The sequence below is a fragment of the Dromiciops gliroides genome, chromosome 2, assembly GCF_019393635.1.
Source record: "Dromiciops gliroides isolate mDroGli1 chromosome 2, mDroGli1.pri, whole genome shotgun sequence".
NCBI lineage: Eukaryota > Metazoa > Chordata > Mammalia > Microbiotheria > Microbiotheriidae > Dromiciops > Dromiciops gliroides.
Genome location: NC_057862.1, coordinates 436,441,206 through 436,465,301, shown reverse-complemented (window position 1 = coordinate 436,465,301; position 24,096 = coordinate 436,441,206). Strand labels below are relative to the sequence as shown.

At 37.9% G+C, this 24,096-nt stretch overlaps 1 protein-coding gene across 1 annotated transcript in view; it reads right to left on the bottom strand.

Moving 5' to 3' along the window:
- The window catches only part of EHMT1 (euchromatic histone lysine methyltransferase 1), a 192,863-nt gene extending 175,139 nt beyond the window's left edge, over positions 1 to 17,724 (bottom strand). Inside the window, 2 exon segments of the mRNA XM_043980933.1 lie at positions 952 to 1,511; positions 17,637 to 17,724. Of these exon segments, the coding sequence (XP_043836868.1) occupies positions 952 to 1,511; positions 17,637 to 17,682 (606 nt within the window). The 5' untranslated portion in view covers positions 17,683 to 17,724.
- Between the last annotated feature and the right edge of the window lie 6,372 nt (positions 17,725 to 24,096).

Here is a 24,096-nt window from a genome sequence, read left to right as displayed (position 1 = left end):
AGCCAAAGATAGCTATATCTGTTTCTAACACATTCCTTACCTTCTACCAGCAAGGAAAAATCACTGCCTTCTATTGTACTTTATGATCTTTTCTCTCTCCTGTTCTTTTTCCTCTTGACCTCTTCCTTTTACCAATTTCCCAAGGATATCACTTCCTCAAAAATATCAGGGCCCAAGAGATGATTCTAATAGCAAACACCACTTCTTTCAGCAACATAAAGTCGCAACTAGGTCCTTTTCATTCTGTTAAAGCACAATAAAGTCTAATGATCTCCCCCTTCTTTATGTTTTCTTATATAAAGAAACAGTCTACAATCCAGAAGCAGAATTAAGATTTCTATGGTACCAGCAACATCATGGCACGAACATATTCTGTAAGCAATATGGATTTTGGTCTCAAAATGAAAACTGCAGCTCTGTATTTGAATGTTTGTTTAACTGAATAGTAAGTGAGAAGCCTAGGCTGCTTATACACTTTTTAAAGAGCTCCTTCCTTTTGTCTTCTCTCTCTCAACCTCTACAGTAACTCTTTGCTCAAACATCTAATTACTGCCCACTTCTAGACATTACCAAAGAAGAGAGGAGATTATGAAGAGATTGAGGATTTAGCTGTAAAGCATCAACAGACCCAGGGTTCTCTCTAGTTTTCCTAATGAGTGTATCACTCATTCCTAAAGCACTAAGTTTTGATGAGCTTTTTTTCATATAGCCCCTGGAACAAAAACAGGAGAACTGGTCATCCAATGACCCTGGGAAGGTATTTCAATGATCTAACCATGGTTATATCTAGCATATAAAAGAACACCTTTAATTTCAGGAGTCAAACAAGGGGGGGGAAGAAAGTTAAATAGCCCCTTTCACCTTCTCAACCCACTTCCCAACATCCCCTGCTGGTCAAAAATCAAAAACAACCCATTCAAGAGACAAAGAATGCAGCAGGGAGTGTATTACCAGGCTGGGGATGGACTTAGGCATAGTCTTCCGAGCTCTGTGGACTTTGACATCAGGATTTGTAGTGGCAGGTTTTTTATGATCTAGATCTTTACTCCCTTCACCAAGCTTGGTAGGCGTTGCAGCCTGTACATGAGGAAATGAGCTTAGAGTTCTTCCCTTGTTGGTTGCTCCAGGAAGTGTTTTTGCAGCATGGCCAGGAAGAGAAGAAGCCAAGGTGCTGGTAGTCCTTATGGGCTGTTCTGGTAATGTCTGTTTGGTTAAGATATAGCCATTACTTCCTGTGAGAGAAGTCTGGGTGAAATCACTAGCTTTCACATGATTTTGTTTCCCAAAGTCACTATCTCTCTCAGAAATTCCATTTTCAGCTATTCTGGTTAACTTATTAGCAGGCTCCTGTGGGCTGGCTTTTGTATTGTCCTGAGTGTGTTTAGCTGGATTGGGATGACTATTGGCTTCATTTCTTTCACAAGAACCATTTGTTTCACCATCCGCTGCCATTTGAGGCTCCCCTCCTTGCTTTTCTGTTGAACTTTCATCAGCAGCCATGGCATTACCCCCTGCGGAAAAAGGCCACAAGAAGTCAAATGTGGTTGACAGTACAATAATTGCATTAATAACAGCAGCTCACATTTATATGTAGTGCTTTTTAAGGTTTGCAAAGAGTTTTCCTTATAACAAGCATGTGGAGTTGGAAGTAGGAAATGCATATTTCTATTTATTATCTCCATTTTACAAATGAGGAAATCAGAATTCAATAATTTTGACCAACTCCAGTGCTCTCTTTTTACTAGACCACAGTACCTATTTTTAATTTATTTAATACTTTTCAGGTTCTAAAATACTTTCTCATGTGATCCCATTTGACACAGGAAGACCATTCAGATAATCAATACAAGTACTGTTATATCCATTTTCTAGATAAAGTAACTGAAGCTCAGAAATTTTATCAGATTGCCCCCCAAAATTATGGGAGTAAGTGAAGGAGTCAGGTGTAGATCTCAGGTCTTCCCTCCCCTAATTTTGTGCTCTACAAGAGACCAGTTTCCTAAACTTGAGTAGAATTAGCACCAAACATTACCAAGCTCAAGCTGGCATTGTTCTTCTACCCAGCAGAAAATCCTTTCATTCATTTAACAAAATTTAAAGTCTACCAGCCATATATGCAAGGTGCTCATGTTTTATACAAAATTTTTTTTAAATCTCAAACGCATTGTTTAAGAAAGTTTATAGTCAATTAGTAAGGCTAAAGTTTCAGTAAAATTTTTGGGAAAAAATAAAAATAAAAAGGATAGACTCTGAGGGCAGCTAGATGGCGCAGTGGATGAAGCACCGGCCCTGGATTCAGGAGTACCTGAATTAAAATCTGGCCTCAGATACTTGACACTTAATAGTTGTGTGACCCTGGGCAAGTCACTTAACCCCCATTGCCCCGCAGCCAAAAAAAAAAAAAAAAAAAGGATAGACTCGAAGAAAATATTATTGATATTATTAACTTAATTACAAATATATCATCAAAGTTCCAAAAATGATATTATGTAGATTTTTATTAACTAATAGGAATATTTAGTAAAAAGTTAAATAATTTAAAATATCTTCACAAAAAACGAAGTCCCTATTGTTGGGAGTGTTGAACGCAAGTTTTCAAATGTTCCAAGTAATGAAATATTTATGTAGTAAGTAATGAGGAGAGAGCGTGTAAATGATATATGTGTATATAAAAATGTAAAGAACTATATGGTAAAGGACAGCAAAATAAAATTTGTATCCTTGTGTAACCAAGGATTCATTCTGAGGACAGTATGAATAATAATATTACTATTTTTTAAAAAGTAATTATTTTCATGGATTAAGGTTGTAAACATTAGGGTACCATATTTTAGGCCAGAGCCTGCAGGATTATGACAAAATTCTCTTTCTCTGTTTTTTTATAAATGTTCATTATCCAAGATACAGTGAAAAAAAATTCAACAAATATTTTGTCTATTTTTGTACTTTTTGTTCCTCCTGCCAAAGTCCTTTGACTCTACTTGGAAACAGATACCAAGCTATAGGATAAAGATGAGGTATAATTTGGAAATATAAGAGAAAGGAACTGGAAGTATTTAGAAACAATATTCTTATACACTGACAGACAGGGCTGACCACAGTACCTATTTTTTTTGTTTTTTGTTTTTTTGTTTTTCAGGGCAATGAGGGTTAAGTGACTTGCCCAGGGTCACACAGCTAGTAAGTGTCAAGTGTTTGAGGCCGGATTTGAACTCAGGTACTCCTGAATCCAGGGCTGGTGCTTTACCACTGCGCCATCTAGCTGCCCCACATAGTACCTATTTTTAATTTATTTAATACTTTTCAGGTTCTAAAATACTTTCTCATGTGATCCCATTTGACACAGGTCAGACCATTCCCTGGAGTCAGGGAGTTCCGAGTTCAAATTCTGCTTCTGATACAAACTAACAGTCACCCAGACATCCTAAGTTAACTGCTCAGTGCTCCCAAACAAATAAAAGTAGATTGCTAGCTGAATCAGAAAAGGGAGCTCCACGTTCCACACCAGAAGTTCCCTACAGCAAAGATGTCAAACAGGTATACTGTGGCCCTGCAATACTCCCTAGTGTAACCCAAACAGATTAAAATGGAATTGTCAACTATTTAACAAAATAATTAAAAAATACAAAAAACCATAAATACTGCTACTATGTGGTTTTCTAAGTCCATAGGAAGTGCATAGGAAGCCTCATATATGGCTTAGCTCCCCCTCCTCACCTCTATTTGAATTTGGCACCACTGCCCTACAAAAATGAATCACATATCTTGGAGGAAAATTCTAACACGTAAAACATGGAGAATTCAGTCATTTAACAAGAATATGAAAAAACTGATGCTAATTTAGAAATATCCCACCAAATGCTAACATACTCTTCTTCTACCAAACTCCAAGGACTTATCCATCAAGCATAGATTGTAAAAGTCTGATCAAAGTGGCCCTTTACTGGTAGAAAAAAATCTGTCCCAAATCTGATTCAAGGCTTTTATTTTCCCTCTACAAAATATAGCAGTTAGAGTAAACTGAACACTAGATAACAGAAACATTCCTATTGTAGTCAATTTTCTAATGAAATCACTTTCAAAGTTTGGACATCAAGGTAAAAGTCAGTGTCAGCCGAGATCCCCTTATCCCTAATGAAATAGTCTCTCTCCTAAGGGTCCCTAAGGCCTCCCCCCCCCACATACTTCATCTGACCCCATGATGTAAATTGGGGGGGGGGGGGAGAAGAGAGGTTCAGTACTCACTTATCTATTGTACAAGGAGATAGCAACATTGTCCTCAGCCCCTGGAAACTCTGTATATCAGGAGTTTTCCCAGTGAATCCATTGGGATTAAGCTATTGAGTGTTTTCTCTATTTTTCCTATTCTAGAATTAGAACTAGGAAAGGATTTTCCCAGACCTTCCTGAGCCTCAATGGAAACACCACAGAATAGAGAGTCAAAGGAACTGTATTATTATACACATAGATATACCTCTGATCTAATGAGCCTTGGAAGATCATACATAAGGAGACCCATGAAGAGACAAAATATGATAGGAAGTTTTGGTTTATCCAGCAATATTTTAGGTGAAGGGAAAACTGAATATTTGTTTTAATTTAGAAAAACGGAAATAGACATTTTTACTTAAGATAGGAGGAAAAAATTTAAACATTAGACCTCTCCTCAATATTTGATTGTGGTACAAAGGTTACAGGTTCTCAAAGGCTAAGCCAATGAAACAAAGTCTTAGTATGTCCAACCAAATTAGAAAGGCATCAATTCAAGTATAGCCTCACAAGTGCACCTGTTACTTGAAGACGAATCTAACTAAATTCAGTTATGGTTATCACTAGAAGGATAGTCATAGAATTTGAGAGTTCAAAGGAACCTCTGTGGCCAATTAATTCAATGTACACTAAAAAAGGAAATCCCAGAACATGCCCTCTATCAGACTTTTAAATAAAAAATTATTATCTATATACTACACAAATTATTCTTAGAAATCAAGAATACATTGCCAAACTCTTATGAAACAAATATTTCTAATTTCTAAACCAATGAATGCTAAAATGAAGATCATTAACAACTGTCAACTTAAAAAATTTAATCCAGACAGAAAGACTAAATTTAGATAGATAGATAGATAGATAGATAGATAGATAGATAGATAGATAGATAGATAGATAGATAGATTGATTGATTGATTGATTGTCTCTAGGTTTTTAGGTATCACTTTCTCTTGGTTCTCTTCAGACTCTTCAGATCTTTCAGACTGGCTCCTTCTCACTCTCCTTTGCTGGACCCTCATCTAGGTCACAGGATTCTGTCCTGAAGACCTCTTTTCTTCTCCTTTTATCCTACTTCACTTTGGTGATCTCATCAGCTCCTATGGATTTCATTACAATCTCAAATTACAATCTCTCTTCCCTAACCTCTCTCTGGAACCTCCAATCTTGCATGTCCAACAGCCTTTGAAACATCTCAAACTGGATGTCCAATGTTGTTCAATTATTTCCTTCATATCCTACTCTTCATGGCCCCATTTGGGTTTTCTTGACAAAGACACTGAAGTGACTTGTCATTTCCTTCTCCAGTTCATTTTACAGATGAGGAAACTGAGGCAAACAGGATTAAGTGACTTGCCCAGGGTCACACAGCTAATGTGTATCTGGGGCCAGATTTAAACTCAGGTCTTCCTGACTCCAGGCCCAGCACTCTATCCAGTGTACCACCTAGGTGCCCCATATCCAACAGACATCTTAAACTCAAAACAACCAAAACTAAATTCATTATCTTTCCCCCTAAATGCCACCCCTCTCTTAACTTCTCTATTCCTGAGGAGGACAACATCATCCTCGCAGTCCCTCAGGTTCATAACCTAGGTGGTATTATGGACTCATCACTATCTCTTACTCCCACTTCAAATCTGTTGCCAAAGACTGTCAATTTCACCTTTGCAAAATACCTCAAGTCTCTTCACCACTTCAAGCCATACTCTATTCAGCTGCCAAAGTGACTTACTGAAAAGGCAGAACAGACCATGTCATACCCTACACCCCCAACTCCAGTGGGTAGTGTAGCCTCCCAGGATCAAACATGAAATCATCTGTTTGGCATTCAAAATCCTTCACAATCTAGTCCTCCCACCCCCCTTTCCGGTCTTATTATACCTTACTCCTCACCACACACTGTTCTAGTGACACTGGCCTCCTTGTTGTTCCACAAATTAGAAACTCCAGCTCTTGACTCCTGGCATTTTCTCTGGCTATCCCCCAGGTTTAGAATGTTCTCCTCACCCCCAACTCCAGGATACCCTGGCTTTTCTCAAGTTACAGCAAAAACTCAAACTTCTGTAGGAATTTACTCCCACTCTCTCTTAACTGTAGCACCTTCCCTCTGTTGATTATTTTACAGATATCCTATATTTACCCTATTTATATACAGTTAATTAAATATTGTCTACCTCATTAGATTGGGAGTTCCTTGAGGACAGGGACTGTCTTTTGCCTCTTTTTATACCCCCAGTATATAACATAGTGCCTGAAACATAGCAAGTAGTAAATTTTGATGCCATCTATTAATTTTAACATTTTGAAATTAAAACAATTAGAAGTTAACCACTTTCCTATATACTAAATTAAACAATAGTCCCTTTATATATGTGTAAATTGGCACATCACCTTCTCATAGTCCTCAACTTTCTTTTTTTTTTGGGGGGGGGGGGCAGGCAATGGGGGTTAAGTGACTTGCCCAGGGTCACACAGCTAGTAAGTGTCAAGCGTCTGAGGCCAGATTTGAACTCAGGTACTCTTGAATCCAGGGCCGGTGCTTAACCACTGTGCCATCTAGCTGCCCCCCCCTCAACTTTCATTTTTAAAAAGTTTCTTATTATTTCTAATAGAACTTAAGGTACAATGACCTATGGGGTACTACCATTTAAATCAGTTTCAACAAAAAGATTCCATACTTTAAAACCTTAAAGATCCATGACTTTGGTATAATTGCTTCTTTCCATCAACATAGAATGACTCTTCTATAACTTCATTGACAGTAGTTTGGAGTTACTTTGACCAAAAACCTCATCACTATGTAGCCAATCTGGTGATAAGTATCACTAAACTGGTTAGGCTGGGCCCCTATAACAGACAATCTTATTTCTAGACTCATACTCTAGTCCTCTAATAAGAGTTAGTGCTCTGCTGAGACAGCCTTCAGGAACCAGGCAACAACAAAGCATTAAAACAGAACGTTAATAGAAGAAAAGGAATACTAAGAGAAACATGTGTGACAAATCCCTATGACAAATAAAAGACCATGATTCTCAATAATCATTACTGAAAAAGAATAATTTGATGGATTATCACTTCTTTGGTTTGAGTCCTTTCTCCACTGACGCTGGTTCATGAGGCCTTCACACTTTTCCAATTTCACAATTAAATACATTTACTGAGAGTCTACTGCTTCCTATATGTCAGGGAAACAAACACAAATACAAAATAGCTCATGCCCTCAAGGAGGTCTAGGAAACAATATGAGCATGCATATATAAATATATACAAATTATATAGCAAGTAAATATCAGGTGTAATTCATATGAATGCTTTCCCAAAATCCCTCCAGAGGTAATCTACCTAATCCAGTGAACAGGGAAAATAGTATAGATAATTCCAAAAAATAGCAAATAATTAAGAAATCACTTATTGGCTTTGGAATGTATTGCTGTACTAGCATTTAACTATAGTTGTATCTAAAGCACTAGTAATTCAATACCTCATTTTTGGTTTTGGGTTTTGTTGTTGTTGTTGTTGTTGTTGTTGTTGTTGTTGTTTTTAGTGAAGTAATTGGGGTTAAATGACTTGTCCAGGGTCACACAGCTAGTAAATGTTAAGTGTCTGAGGCCAGATTTGAACTCAGATACTCCTGACTCCAGGGCCAGTGCTCTATCCACTGCACCACCTAGCTGCCCCAATACCTCATTTTTTAAAATGACATCATGAGTCCCAGGAGAAATGACTTGCTCAACGTTACACTGATACTAGGTGTCAAAAGTGGGACCCTAGGAAACCAGGTCTAGCATCTGGTTGATTTACAAATTCTCAACTTTGAAACCAAATTTGAAATATGGGTGGTTTTTAAAAGGAGGTAGTGAGCTTAAGAATCTGTTGAAATTCATTACTTTGGGCCTAAGAGAAAGGCTTCAGATTGTGTATTGTAGGGAGTTAGGGATAGAGGTAATATCTTTTCTCTCTGCCTAATTTGTTGGGATTCCAGGGAAGTCCTAGTTCATACCAGGTCCACTACCCTCCTAGAATACACACAAACTATGGACAAACATTCCTGTGATAACATGCCTTAAAACCCTTTGGGATGCAAATAGCTTCTCATGTTGTAAGTAACAACATGTCAGGCATAAAGCAAAAATGAATTTATTACACCTGTCAGATTGGCTAAAATAATTGAAGAGGAAAGTAAAAATTGTGGCTAATTCACTGTTGGTGGAAGTGTGAACTGATCCAACCATTTTGAAGAGCAATCTGAAATTATGTCCAAAGAGTTATTAAACTTTCTATGCCCTTCGACCCAGCAATACCACTACGAGGTCTATTTCCAAAGATGACTAGGGGAAAAGGAAAAGAACCTATAAGTTCAAAAACCTTTAAAGCGGCTCTCTTTGTGGTGGCAAAAAACTAGAAATTGTGGGGTTGCCTGTCAATTGGCAAATGGCTGAGCAAGTTGTGGTATATAATCATGATGGAATACTACTGTGCTATAAGAAATGATGAGCTCGTTGATTTTAGAAAAATATGAATAGACTTGCAGAAATAATGAACATTGTATTCAGTAACAGCAATGTTGTTTTAAGAACACTTTAGTGACTGTCATTTTGACTATTGCAAATACCCAAAATTAACTACAAAGGATCTATGATAAACATATATGTATATATGTAAAAGAATTATATGTGTACATACATATGATTATGTACATAATGGTAACTACCTCGGGGTGGGGGGGTGGGTTGTGAAAAAAGTTACCTGATAACTTTATTATATATTTAAAAGGAAATAACAAAATTGTACATAATAGATTTGCATTTTGAGGTACAATCATCTTTTTTTTATTCTACTCTTATGCTTGTCTTATTTCATAAATTAAAAATAAAGTAAATAATTTTTAAAATGACATCAGAACGTAAAACGCGGGAGGCAGCTATATGCCCCCCGCCCAAAAGGGGGGAAAAAAAAAGAATGCAAAAAACAACATTCTCACTATCATCCTCAATTATTTTCTCTTCTGTAACAATCTCAAAGGAAGAGATGGTCATTATCCTTGCCATGGACAAACCCTGTACTTATGCCCTTTTTTATTTGTTTTGTTTTTGTGGGGCAAAGAGAGTTAAGTGCCTTGCCCAGGGTCACACAGCTAATAAGTGTTAAGTGTCTGAGGCTGCATTTGAACTCAGGTCCTCCTGAATCCAGGTCCAGTGCTTTATCCACTGGGCCACCTAGCTGCCCCTACTTATGCCCCTGATCCCATTCTATCTCCACTTATCTGACAACTTGCCCCTTAATTGTCCTCACCCCTCCAGTCATCAGTCTTTGATACAATGGCTCTTTCCCTAGTGCCTACAAATATAGCCAAATTCCCCATATCATTTAAACAACATTTTGGCCTGCCATCTCTTCCCCCTCTTCTCCCAAACTACTGTGTTATGGCTTTCTTCTCTTTCACAAACTCCTAGAAAAACTTTACTATACTCACTGATTCTATAGCTTCATTTCCCTCTCACTTCCAACTCTAGCATAGAATGAAAGTGATTTCTCCAAAGTTACCAACAAATTCTTTTTTTAAAATGCTTTGCGGTATCTTTTAAAATTTCATCTTTGGGGGCAGCTAGGTGGCGTAGTGGCTAGAGCATCGGCCCTGGAGTCAGGAGTACCTGAGTTCAAATCCGGCCTCAGACACTTAACACTTACTAGCTGTGTGACCCTGGGCAAGTCACTTAACCCCATTGCCCTCACTAAAAAAAAAATAAAATAAAAAAATAAAAAATTTCATCTTTGTTTCCAAATATGTCATTTCCTTCTTCTACCTAATAACCCATCCCTTGTAACAAAAAATAAACAGAGATGGGGGGCAAGGTAGTTCAATACAACTATTGTGTCAACTGAGTCTTTTAGTATAAGCAATAATAGGATCCAATCTCTTCTAAGAAAAGAAGGTGCATTTTTTCATCTCTTTTTCCTAGGACAATCTGGGCCATTATAGCGACATGATGTTGTGATTCATTATTTTCGTTGCTGTTCTTTCCATGTACCATTCTAGTCTACAATTTCTTAATTACTGTCACATTAAACATATTTCTGCATTAGTCATTTTTTGGGGGGGTGGGGCAATGAGGGTTAAGTGACTTGCCCAGGGACACACAGCTAGTCAGTGTTGTGTCTGAGACTGGATTTGAACTCAGGTCCACCTGAATCCAGGGCCAGTGATCTATCTACTGCACCACCTAGCTGCCCCAGAGAATTAACTTTTTACCTAACATAAGTAAGGATGTGGTAAAAAGCTACCTAACTCCTCTCTGATAAATTTCAGTTACCAAGCCCAGACAAATTACATCTTTGAAGACTGAACAGTGGTGGATGGTATGTACGTTTCACTTTTTGTGATATCTGAAATATCATGGAACATGGAAAAGGTGCTAAAGGATTGGAGAAAGGTAAATAATATTACCACCTCCCAAAAAGTACAGAACTATAAATGATATAGGCTTGACTTCAATTCTTGGCAAAAATTCTAAGATATATTATTCAATGAATGGGTTGGCGAGATACAGAAGAGAAAGCAGTGACTAGTAAGAGTAAGTATATGTTGTTGAAGAAGAACAGCGTCATACTATACAGCCCTATTTCCTTTTAATTACATTTTTTTTTGTGGGGCAATGAGGGTTAAGTGACTTTCCCAGGGTCACACAGCTAGTAAGTCTCAAGTGTCTGAGGCCAGATTTGAACTCAGGTCCTTCTGAATCCAGGGCTGGTGCTTTATCTACTCCACCAACTAGTTCTCCCCGCACCTCCAATTTCCTTTTGACATGGTTACTAGACTAGAAGAGCAAGAAAATGAAGCTATACTCATGTTATTATTGAGGACAAAATGGAGAAATATAGAAGAGGATAAGATTTTGGAAACTGGTTGAATGGGTGGAACACAAAAGAAATCAATTAATTGATGTCAAAATAGAAGAGGAAGTTAAGAGTACCAACTATCTGTACTTAGCCAGGTGATGTTGAATTTAAAAAAATATATATCAATGACTTAAAGGCATAATTCGCATGTTTACTGAATCAGGAATAACTAACATATTGTATGACAGAAACCAAAAAGATATAAACAAACTGTCTCCCATGCCTGGAACTCCTTCCCTCTCCAGTTCTGCTTCCTTCAAATCTAATTCAGGGGGGCAGCTAGGTGGGCAGTGGATAAAGCACCAGCCCCTGGATTCAGGAGTACCTGAGTTCAAATCTGGCCTCAGACACTTGACACTTACTAGCTGTGTGACCCTGGGCAAGTCACTTAACCCCCATTGCCCTGCAAAAAAACAACAACAACAACAACAAAAACAAACAAAACAAAAAAATCACAAATTTAATTCAGCAAGAAACCTTTCCTAGTCCTCCTTATTTTAATGCCTTCCCTTGGAGATTATCTCCAAAGTATTTTGTGTATGTGTCTGTGTATCTTGTTCATACATAGCTGTTTGTATGTTGTCTTCCTCATTAAACTGTGCTTTCCTTGAGGGCAAGAATAACCTTTTTGTATCCCCAATGCTTAGCACAGTGCTTGGTAAGTAGGTACTTAATAAATACTTGCTAACTAGACCCGTGACGTGAATCTAAAACTCAAATTTTACAAAGATAAAAGTCAAGTTTTATATTTGGATTTTAAAAAATTAACTTTAAAAGCAGAAAATTGAAGAGGTTTAGTGAGACAAGAGTATGACTGAAAAAGATGGTCATTTCCATGTCTGTGTCTGTGTATCTGTGTCTATTTCTATCAGTGGATTGCAAATCCAACCCTAGTTTCTCCCCTAAGTTTCAGCCCTACATTATCAACTGCCCATAAGACATTCTAAACTGGATCTTCCAGAGACATCTCTGGACATCAAAATGTCCAAAATAGAACTTATATTTCCATCTAAATTGACTCATCTTTCAAGCTTTTCTATTTCTGTTAAAAGCACCACCATCTTTTCAGGCTTCATGTATATAACCAAGAGTTGTAACTTATATATCGATTAGTTGGCAAATCTTGCCTTTTCTATCCCCATAACATTTTTTCCCTTTACATCCGACTCCTTCTCTCTAACTCACACAACCACTATCTTAGTTCAAGCTCTCATCACTTCTCCCTTCAGTTAATATAGTGATTAATTGTGCTAAATGGCTTTCCCCCCCTTCTCTTCTTTACTTTTTGTTACTAGAGATAGCTAGTTAGTAAAAATGAGAGGGATGTGGAAATAAAATTAAAAAAAAAATTTTTTAATTCATGAAAAATTATGAGGGGGCAGCTAGGTGGTGCAGTGGATAAAACACCAGCCCTAGATTCAGGAGGATCTGAGTTCAAATCCAGCCTCAGACACTTGACACTTACTAGCTGTGTGACCCTGGGCAAGTCACTAAACACTCATTGCCCCACCCCAAAAAAAAATTATAAGAGAAATTGCTGCTAACCTTGGAGAAATCAGTTCCAGTACAGCAATAGATTGGATGGGGTTGAGAAATGGATAGGAGGGAAGAATATAGCAGCAAATGAATAAAGACAGGGTCTCGAGTTTGGCTCTGAACAAGAGGAATTAAGTAATAAGTATGGAGAAGGTTAAAGTAGAAGATGTCAGGCTCAAAGGCTACAGGAATGATGGGGTAGACTTAGGCATGTCTGAGAGAAATTTATTTCAGTTGTCTTTCTCTGTCCCTTCAGACAGTTCCCCAAAGTGACATCAAGAGGTACTCTTCTTTTTGTTATTCTATTGATGACAATCCTAAAATAGGAACACTGCAAGCCACAGCATCCTAAGTTCTTTTAGAATATATGGATTTAGAGATCTGTCATTTTTAAATTAGGATATGACATCCTTTTAATTACTAGTTTTGCTACTGATTGTTTTGTGCCTAAATTTCTGTATTCATTCCATCGGTCAAGTAATAAATGCATCTTTCGATTCTTTTGTCCCCTAAGCAGTGTTAGAGACTTAGTTGAACAATGTACAAAAAATAAGCTGAACTTGCTAAAGAAAGGTACTCTTTAACTATCTTGGGAGAACTGATGTGTTCTAACCAGTACCAGTTTATAACATTATCCATTTATCATCACTCTCCATTTATATCACTTTCAAATCTAGACTGAGATTTCTCCAAAGATATTTTGCATTTAAATCATTGTTATCAATCAGCATGCATTTGCCAAGCATGCAAATCCAACTCTGTGACCTCATTTGGGATTTTCATGGCAAAGATACTAGAGTGGTTTGCCATTTCCTTCTCCAGCTCATTTTACAGATGAGGAAACTGAGGCAAACAGGATTAAGTGACTTGCTCAAGGGTCACACAGCTAGTAAGTGTATAAGGCTAGATTTAAATTCAGTTTCTACTGATTCCAGGGCCAGCACTCTGGCTGCCTTTGGAGGATTGTCATTCTGACTAGTATCAGTGTCCCATTTGTCACTTTTAAATCAGGACTGAGATTTGTCCAAAGATATTTTGTATTTTGAGCATTATTTGCCAAAAATAATTGTTATCAATCAGCAAACATGTACTAAATGCCAAGCATACAAACTTTTAAAAAAGAAGTAATTCCTATCCTCAGAAACCTTACATTCTATCAGATGAGACACGTACCTACATAAGTAAAGATTTTAATAGAAAATGAGAACAAGGTAGTTAGGGAGGAGAGAGCACTAGCAGTTGGAGGGGGCAGGGTAGATTTTGTATAGAAGGGTCTTGAAAGAAAAAAGGAATTCAGACACCCAGGGAGGAGGAAATTTATCACAGCATGGGGGAAAAGCATTGTACAGATAAGAGATAGAGTTCCTTGTGTGAACAACAGAGAGAAGGCCAGTTTTATTGGATTGTTGATTATAGAAAAGTGAATAGCGTGTACTGAAACTGGAAAGACAGGTTAGAGTCAGGTTGGAAAATGCATCTAAGGCCAAAAAGAGGAGTTTCTATTTCATACTAGAGGCAATAGGGAGCCACTGGAATTTATTTGTGGTGTGTGTGTCTGTCTGTCTGCCTATCTGTGGTGTCTCTGTGTATGTGTTACATAGTCAGTTCTAGATACTTAAAGATCACTTTGGCAGCCATGTAGAGTTGGGACCCACTAGAGGCAAGAAGACCAATTAGGAGCTTGCTGCAGTAGATTAGGTGAGAGGTACCCAGATTTCAGCAAAGTTTCTGATAAAAAGTTTTATACTATTCCTGAGGAAAAGATGGAGGGATGTGACACACATGAATTCAGAATTGGTTGGATGTTAGCATGAAAGAATAATCACAAATGGTTCAAAGTCAACTTGACAAGAATTCTTCAATGGAATGGTCCAGAGATCTGTGCTTTGACTTATGCTTTAACATTTTATCAATTACATGGAAAAAAGAATAGAGGGCATGTTCATCAAATGTGCAGATGACAAAAAGCTAGGAGAATAGCCATCACGCTGGATGACAATCAGGAGCCAAAAATATCTTATAAGTCTAGGGATTGAAATGAATCTAAGATAAAATTAATAGAAAGAAATGGAAAAGTACGGTATTATATATTTTGAGCTTAAAAAGCTTACACCTTCATCAACACCATTTTTCAAATGAGGAAACTGAAGCCCACAAACATTAAGTCCAAAGTCTCATGGATAAGTTGTAGACTTTGAGTTTGAACCTAAGTCCTCTTACTTTAAATTCCACATTCTTTCCACTATGAAGCTCTGGATTTGAGGGTAAAAAGAATAAATTTCTTAAGCATAAGATGGGTGAGACATAGTTAGGCAGCAACTTTTCTGAAAAATATCTAAACACTTTTGTGAATTAAAAGCTTAATATATGAGTCAAAAGTGTAATATGACAGGAAAATCATTAATATGATCTTGGGCTGCATTAAGAGAGATATAGCTTAAGAGAGAGAGAGAGAGAGAGAGAGAGAGAGAGAGAGAGAGAGAGAGAGAGAGAGAGAGAGAGCTCGAGTGAGCGCGAGCGCTAGCTTTCAGGAGATCTTAATTGCTTGGTAATATGCCTGGGTCAGATGTCATCTGTAGTACTGTGGTCAGTTCTGGACATTATAGTTTTAAAAAGATACTGATGTGGGCAGCTAGGTGGCACAGTGGATAAAGCACCGGCCCTGGATTCAGGAGGACCTGAGTTCAAATCCGACCTTAGACACCTGACACTTACTAGTTGTGTGACCCTGGGCAAGCCACTTTACCCTCATTGCACCACAATGATAGATAGACAGACAGACGGATGATGATAGATAGATAGGTAGGTAGGTAGATAGAGAGACAGATGGATAGATGGATGGATGATAGACAAATGAAAAGAAATAAAAGGGATACTGATGAATTAAAGAACATTATTATGTGAGAATCAACTGAAAGAATTAAGGATGTTAGTCTGGAGAAGAGAAAATTTAGTGGGAACAAGATACCTAACCAAGTACTTGAAGAGATAGCATTTCAGAAAGGGAACAGACTTGTCCTCTGTGGCCCAAAGGGCAGAGCCAGGAGCAATGGGTGTAGGTTGCACAGAAACCATTTAAGGAATAATGTCATTCATGTAAACGATCATAACAATTAGGACTGTCCAAAAGTAGAAAGAACTGGCTAAAGAGACGATGAGTTTCCTTCTCCTCTGAGGTCTTCGAGCAGAGGTTGGACAGCCACTTGCCAGGTATGTCATAATGGAGATTCTTTTCATGTGGGTAAGTTTAGACTAGATGACTACTAAGGTTCCTTCCAACTCTCAAATGTAGTATGATCCTGTGTTAACTCACATAGAGAAGAGCCACCTCAATTCCTTCCTCAGTAAGATAGTGACAACAATCCATGGACAACCATACAAAGGCTAATTCTGAGGAAAGCAATTTCCAAATTAAAAGTTTATAACAGAAGTGATAATTATGCAGAGGCATGAAGATATGATTTTGTAAGATCTCTTGCAAAAATATCTCATGAAATGCTTTATGACTAACTGATTATAAGCAAATTAGAAGAAATATTAATGAAGATGCATTGGATATAACAATTAGTATATTAAAACAATATGGACTCCCTTTGACCCAGCAACACCACTTTTGGGTCTTTTTTCCAAAGAAATCATGGAAAGGGGAAAGGGACCCACATGTACAAAAATATTTATAGCTGCTCTTTATGTGGTGGCAAGGAATTGGAAGTTATGGGGATGCCCATCAATTGGGGAATGGCTGGACAAGTTGTGCTATATGAATACAATGGAATACTATTGTGCTGTAAGAAAGGATGAGCAGGAGGAGTTCAGAGAAACCTGGAGGGTCTTGCGTGGGCTGATGATGAGTGAGATGAGCAGAACCAGAAGAACATTGTACACAGTATCATCAACATTGAGTGTTGATCTACTGTGATGGACTATATTCTTCTCACCAATGCAATGGTACAGAAGAGTTCCAGGGAACTCATGATAGAAGAGGATCTCCAAATCCAGGGAGAAAAAAAAACAAAACTGTGGAGTATAGATGCTGAATGAAACATACTATTTCTTTTGTTTTTGGTGCTGCTGTTTTTCTATTTTGAGGTTTTTCATCGTTGCTCTGATTTTTCTCTTATAACATTAATGCTATTGTGTGTGTGTGTGTGTGTGTGTGTGTGTGTGTGTGTGTGTGTGTGTCTAGGGGAGGGGAGAGGGAGGGGAGGGAGGGAGAAAACTCTGAAATTGGAAAGCCTGTATAAACAAAAGTTGAAAACTATCTTTACATGTATGGGAAAAAAATAAAATACTTTATTAATAAAAAAAAGAACAATAGAGAGAGTATCCTGGGAGGGGAAAAAACAAACAATATGGACTACTAAGAAACTAAGGGATACAGCTAATAAAACTGAAACATTAAATGTTAGGCTCTTACATACAATGAAAAATTAGTTCCAGGTATGTGAAAAAAGAAAACTTTGGTAATCAGGCAGATTAAATAATTTAGAACTAGGGTCAAAAAAGTAAACTTTTTACCTGGAGCAGCAAGAAGACAATGAATCTAGACAAAGTATATTTTAGTAAACACTAATCAGACCAGAAACTGCTTTTGAGGCCCCAGAGCCTTTTTTGATCCCCTGTTCAATTCATTTCGTGACCCTACATAATATTTGTCCAGTTTCAAAGTGAAAGAAAAGAAAATGTAATAATATTTATATAAAAATATCATTTTTCTTTTTCTCTCTAATTCCCATCTCATTAAGCAATAACTAGTAAGGTGTATAGCATGCAACAAGCACCACTGACTATCCATTTCAAGAAACAATTAAACACTTTCTTTACATTAAAGAAACCCTGAAGGCTAAAACAATCAGGCTTTCAGTGCTTATTTACCAATGTCAAATTCAATGACCCAAATAATGGCAGTTAAAGTGAGAACACATACTTACCTTCTTCTTTATTGTTTGTGATATCTTTCAGCAGTTCATGTCTCATGCAGGTATCCTTCTTAGTCTCCCCCTTACTCAACACTGCTTGCTACAATGAAACGGAATGACCAAAATTAAAACATACAGCACCAGTAAACAATTCTAGCAAACATTTGAAATCCTAGTTTAAAACTGAAGCCCAAATTTAAATTAATCTTTTTGTCCCAAAACCACTTGTCAGAACTAAAAACATTAAATAAAAAACTTTCCATAGTCCACCCTAACTTTCTATATTATTTCTCCCTGAAATGTGTTTATAATTTCAAAGATGAGAGGCAGACATGATGACACATGTCCTGTGACACAGAACTAGAAAAGTTTAAACCATGTCATCTCCCTACTCAATAAACTTCAGGAGTCCCTATCACCTCCCAGAACAATAAAAATCCATCTAGCATTCACAGCCCTTCATAAACTCTCTCCCCACAACCCAACCTTTCCAGTCTTCTCACACCTTACATCCCCCCACTCCCCTGACATGTACTCTTTGATCCAGTAACACTGGATTCCTTCTTCCTCCAACAAGAGGATCTATCTCTTGATTCCAGGCATTTTCACTGACTGTTCTTTCCCATGCCTGAAATGTTCTCCCTCCTCATCTCTAACTCCTGAGTTCCCTGGCTTTCTTCAAGTCCAGCTAAAATTCCAGTTTCTACAGAAAGCCTTTCGAAATTGCTCTTAAGCCTAAATCCTAAATAAATAGATAAATAAATTCTAAAATGTGCTTCCTGATTAATTCCAATTTATCCTGTTTGTACATAGTTGTTTCATGCTAGGACTATCTCTTGCTTTCTCTGTGCCCCCAAGGCTTAGCACAGTGCCTGGCACACAGACCACTAAATAAATGTTTACTGACTGACCAACTGGCCTGTGTTACCCTAGGAAAGTCACTTAACCTCTTAGTGCTCTAGACAGGCAATCAAAGCCTACAAAACTTAAGATTAAGAATATAATCGGTAAGTGTTTATAAAATAAGTAATATATAATAGAAACATAGATAATGTTAAGTGGTTTTTAAAGTAATTATGTAGCCTGCTGGGATCCTTATGTATGGTTTAGTAGCCCCCTTTCCTGTGGGTTTGACACCATTACTTTAATCAACTCTGAAACTATGTTAAGATGCAAAACAGTTACTGATCTACATTGGTAGAGGGAGTTTCCTCTTTGAGAATTCCCTCTACCACTGAAATCACAGGTATAGGGCCCATAACCATCACTACCAGCAATACCTACCACCACCAAAATCCTAAAGCTATTTCCCTGTTGAAAAAGAGCATAGCCCACAAAACTTGACAGATACTTTTCAAACAAAAGCACGAGAGGTGCATTTCAAGTCTATGCAGTCGACTGCATCAACAAAATCAATGAATATATGTGTTGAATATCTACTATTTGATATACTACTACGAGGCATAATCTAAGACACTGTTGGGAGATACAAAGAAACAAAATAACCTGGTCTCTGATCTCATGAAGCTTACAGTCTATTGGAACAATAAGACATAAGGAGAGGAATATTGATAGAAACTAGATGTGTGATTTCATTAATAAAGGGAACTCTCCCTCTGTAATGCAGACTGGTATCTTCTCTGAAACTTATAGTCTTAAAGCACTACCTAGGGAAATGAAAGGTTCAATGACAAGGAGACTTTTCATTGCACAGCCTCAACCCAGGAGATAAAATATATGTAAAGAATTTTCAGAGAACCAGTGGAACCCAACCTGCCTGGGAAGGACCTTTTCAGGTATTATTGACAACTCCTACTGCCATTAAAATTGGTGAAAAAGACTCATGGATTCATTGCTCTCAGTAAAGCCTGCACCATTCATAGGGGCCCCCCAAATCTTTTATAGCCTAGAGCAGTAGAGTAGCACAAAAGGAGGGAAGAATGGTAAGACTCACAGAATTAATTTAATATGTATGATCTTTGTCCAAAGACCCAAAAGCCAATACACTACTAAAGAACAGAAACTGGATCTGTGATTGCATTGGTAAAGGAAGTATCAACATGAGACATCCCTTCCACCAATGAAGATTGGGACTTTCTCTGCAACTTCTAGTCTTAAAGAGTTGCCCAGAGCACTCAGAGGTTAAAATGACTTGTTCAAAGTGACACAACCAACGTATATCAGAGGCAGGACTTGAACTCAGGTTTTCTTGGTTCCAAGGCTGGCCTCTAACAACTATGTCACATTTCAGCAATAAAGGAACAATACTGACATACTTGGTATAGGTAAAAATAAAAGACATAAAGAAGTCAAGGCTGAATGAACGATGGCTCGGAGAACCCCCTCAAAGAGGCAAATTAAAGGATTTGGTTTCTTGCTCAAGGTGGAAAAGTATAGTAGCACTAGATTTGGAGACAGAGTAATATATTGTTCTAACAGCAGGGTATTATTAGGTATTATCAGACAAGTACCTAGCCTCTCAGTCTCTGTTGGTTCTTTCACAAAATAGGGATAACAATACTTGAGCCTATAACTTCACAGATTTGATACAAGGGAAAGTAATCTATAAACCTTAAATGAGCTAAGGCAATGACAGTGATCTAATTCTAAAGTCAAAAAGAAATAATCATTTCATAGAATAGTTGTGTAACATTCTGAAAATCATAGAGAATGTTTATTAGTAAACGCAGAGAGTAAGTCAATTAGTCAACAAACATTAAGTTCTTACTATGTGCCAGACCCTGCTGAACAAAACTGAGCACGAGGATTAAAAAATAAAGACAAAAAAAGGCATAATCCCTGCTCTCAAGGAGTTCACATTTGAATGGGGGAGAAGACAACTGTATGTATGTGTTATGGTAACAGACCACGCCAGAAGTTCTCTGGGGTACATCAAAGAACCTTCTCCTTGAGAAACTTAACCAAAGGACAGACACACCTAAAGAGGTGAATGGAACCTGATCAGGACTGAGCTAGCTCCAGCTACCACCTTCATTCCAGTCCCCCACAGCCCTGGGAGATAAATTTGGGTGTGGCTGCTACCTTTGTGGCCTGAGGAGCAGAGAGGGATAGATGGCTTAGTAGATCAGCAGCCACCCCTCACTAATTTCCCCAGCCACCACCAGTGGGGGAACTTTCCAGTCAATCACTCATTGGACCACCATCAGACCGCTATAAAAGTAACTGCCTGTCTCCTGCTCAAGGAGATTGGTATCTCAGGAGCCACACTCTGTGCCATGCCTTCTCCCCATGAGAAGTCCAAGGATTTCTCTCTTGGTTTCCTTCCCAGCCCCTAAATAAACTATTACCTTATTTTATGGATTTGTGTGCAAGAGGGTGTAATTCTTTAAAGAGGAATTCCTAGGACCCCAAACCCCTACCCCTATCCCCTATCCCAAACTACTACCCCCGTACCCCCTACCCTATTTCCCCACAACATATGCATATACAATTTATATACAAGGTAAATGGGAAGTATTCTCAAAGAGGGTTGGGGGGAAGGGAAAGATTGGTCTCTTGCTGAAGATAGGATTAGAGTTGAGTCTTGAAGAAGCCAAGGAACCAGGAGGCAAAGGTGAAAAGCATTCCAAGTATCAGGAAATGCAATAAAAAGGTCAAAACATGGAATATCATATGCACATAACAACAAGATGTGAGTAACAGTAAGAAGGGTCAGTGTCACTGGATCATGGAGTTCATGGAAGGGGGGGGGGGGGTAACTGGAAAGGTAGGAAGGAGTCAAGTTGTAAAGGATTTAAAAGAGTGCACAAGTTCATCTTTTTGCCATGGCCCAGGTTATGTATGCTGAAAGGAAAGAAATGGTCGCCATCCTAGAAAGGAGGTGTAATTTCTTAAGATTTCTTCTATAGCAGTAAATTTGTGGTCCTCAGCTCCCTATTGGGCCCAACTAAGTTAAAATGTAATTGGAAAATGTTTAACAAATGAATAAAATTATAATACCTATATAATAATATTTAAAGTTTTCTAAGTCAAATATGCAGCTGTAGAATCAATTTCTATTTGAGTTTGACACCACCAGTCTACATTATCCAGGTATGGGGTTTTTTAAAAGCCACTCAGAAGAAAAGACATCAGGGGCAGCTAGGTGACGCAGTGGATAGAGCACCGGCCCTGGAGTCAGGAGAACCTGAGTTCAAATTCGGCCTCAGACACTTAACACTTACTAGCGTGTGACCCTGGGCAAGTCACTTAACCCCAATTGCCTCACCCCGCACCCCCAAAAAAGAAGAAAAAAAATCTGATTCAAAGGAGAAAGGGGACAAAAGGATCACTGAACAACTAGAGTTAAATTAAGTATGTGGTTTTCCTAAAGATGAGACCTGGACACTAAAAAGGAAGCAGCTGTTTGTTCTCTGAGGAATGATATGTGGATCCACAGGTGCCACCTAGTGACACATCACCAGTTAAGGGTCAGAAGCGGACGGCAGTGCTGATTAGTCACTACATCCTAGAGCTATTTTTCAACTTGTAAATAACAAGAAAAGTCTCCTGTCATCTAAGATACATCCCCTAGACAAGATAGAAAACCTCCTCAATTTGTCAAAACTGATACCATAACCCACCCTTGTTTATATGAGCACTAATGATACTGTCAAAAGGAATCTATAAAGCAATGTTAAGAATGATGAAATCTTGGAGAAACTAAAGAAATGAGGAAACACCCATAGGTTTTTAATCCTACCACTGAATCTAGGCTTCAAAAGAAAAAAGGAACAGGTGAGAAGTGAATGTTCTAGTTAACATGTCTAGAAAGAAATGAGTTTTTGGGTCCACAGCTGAAAATACAGGAATGACAAATCATTTTGGCCAGGAATGGAATATACCTAAGGAAGGATGTAAAAATGAAAAAGGGCAAAGAAGGGAAACAGAGAAGGCAAGACTCTGTCTTGTTTATCTACCAATCACACAGCATAGAATATAACCTACAGTACACGAAGAGTAGGAGAGATGCCTAGAAAATGGTGTGTATGGAGGGAAATAATATGTAATATGATAGAAAGGTAGGCTAGGGCAAGGTTGTAAAGAGCTTTGAATGACATGCTAAAGATATCTGATCATAGAAATAGCACTGGAGTTTACTGAGTGGTCAGAATGTGCTTTAGGAAATCATTTTGATAGTTGTGTAAAAGACAAACTGGAGAGAGAAGAGACTGAAGATAGATACACTAATAGAAGACTATAGCACTTATCAAGGCAAGACATGATGGCCATGGAATAGGAGCTATAGAATGTAAAGACCAGGTAAAGATTTTGTGGCAGTAAAAATACAAGATTTGGCAACTGACCTGGCTATAAGTGAGAATGAGAGGTCAAGGATGAAACTGAGGTTGCAATCCTGGGTATCTAAAAGGATGGTAGTACTCTCAATAGATATAAAGAAGTTTGGAAAAGGAGTGAGTTTAGATGGAAAAATAATGAGATGTTTTAGACATACTGAACTTGAGATATTTTGGGGTATTTAGTTCAAAATACCCAATAAGAAGATAGTATATTTACATATGTATGTGTGTTACATACACACACAATATACGCAGACATATATATACACAACACATAAAACCAGCACATGTACATGTGCAGTCTGAAAATGTTGTTCCTTGGGAAGAAGAGTTTAATTGATACATGACCTAGATGAGGAATAAACCTAGGTCAAGCTAACTGGTGTAGGACAACAGAGAGCAGATGGCAACTAGAGCCCTGATGATCCAAAGAGCTAAAGAATAAACATACTGAGTGATTAAAAGAAAAATGCCTGTCTATCCCTGGTGTTGCCAAGAGAATGCTAGGAATTATAAATGTGTAGATCCATAGCTTCGTGAATTTCAATGTATGTAACTTATCAACATACTGTATCTTCCTCTCTTTCAACATTTAACAGAGCCCCAGATGCAGCAAGCCTCCTGTGATTGGTTAAAGCATTTAGCTCCAACAACATATTAATCAAACTAAGGTCACAGGTTCAATCTCCATTTGAGCTAGTATCCTTTGCTCTGTTTCATAACCCCAAATAAGGATGGTCAGCCATCTTGGGGGGGGGGGGGGGGGGGAGAGAATCAGGGACTCAAATAAGCAAAAAATTATTTATCATACTGTCTAGAAAAAATTCAAAAACCATTACCTAATAATGATGGATCAATACTGTGCTCTCAATACATGAAAATGCTGTAGTGTAAGCCAGAATAAATACTAATTTATATAAGCTAAATGGCTTTTAAGATAACTCAAGGAAGCATATAAATTTCTGCTATATTTAAATTTTCTTGCATGAAATAGGGCTTGAACCAAAGTGGGCCATCGGCTTAGGGCCCTTTAAGTTATTTTGCATGTGAAGAACTTCTAATAAAGCTATTTCTTCCATGACCTGAAAGTGAGCTATCCTGACTATTTCCTGAGATGTTATTTGCAGTTTTCCTTACCCAACTGCTGGCAAAGACTTCTTTGCCTATTTTCT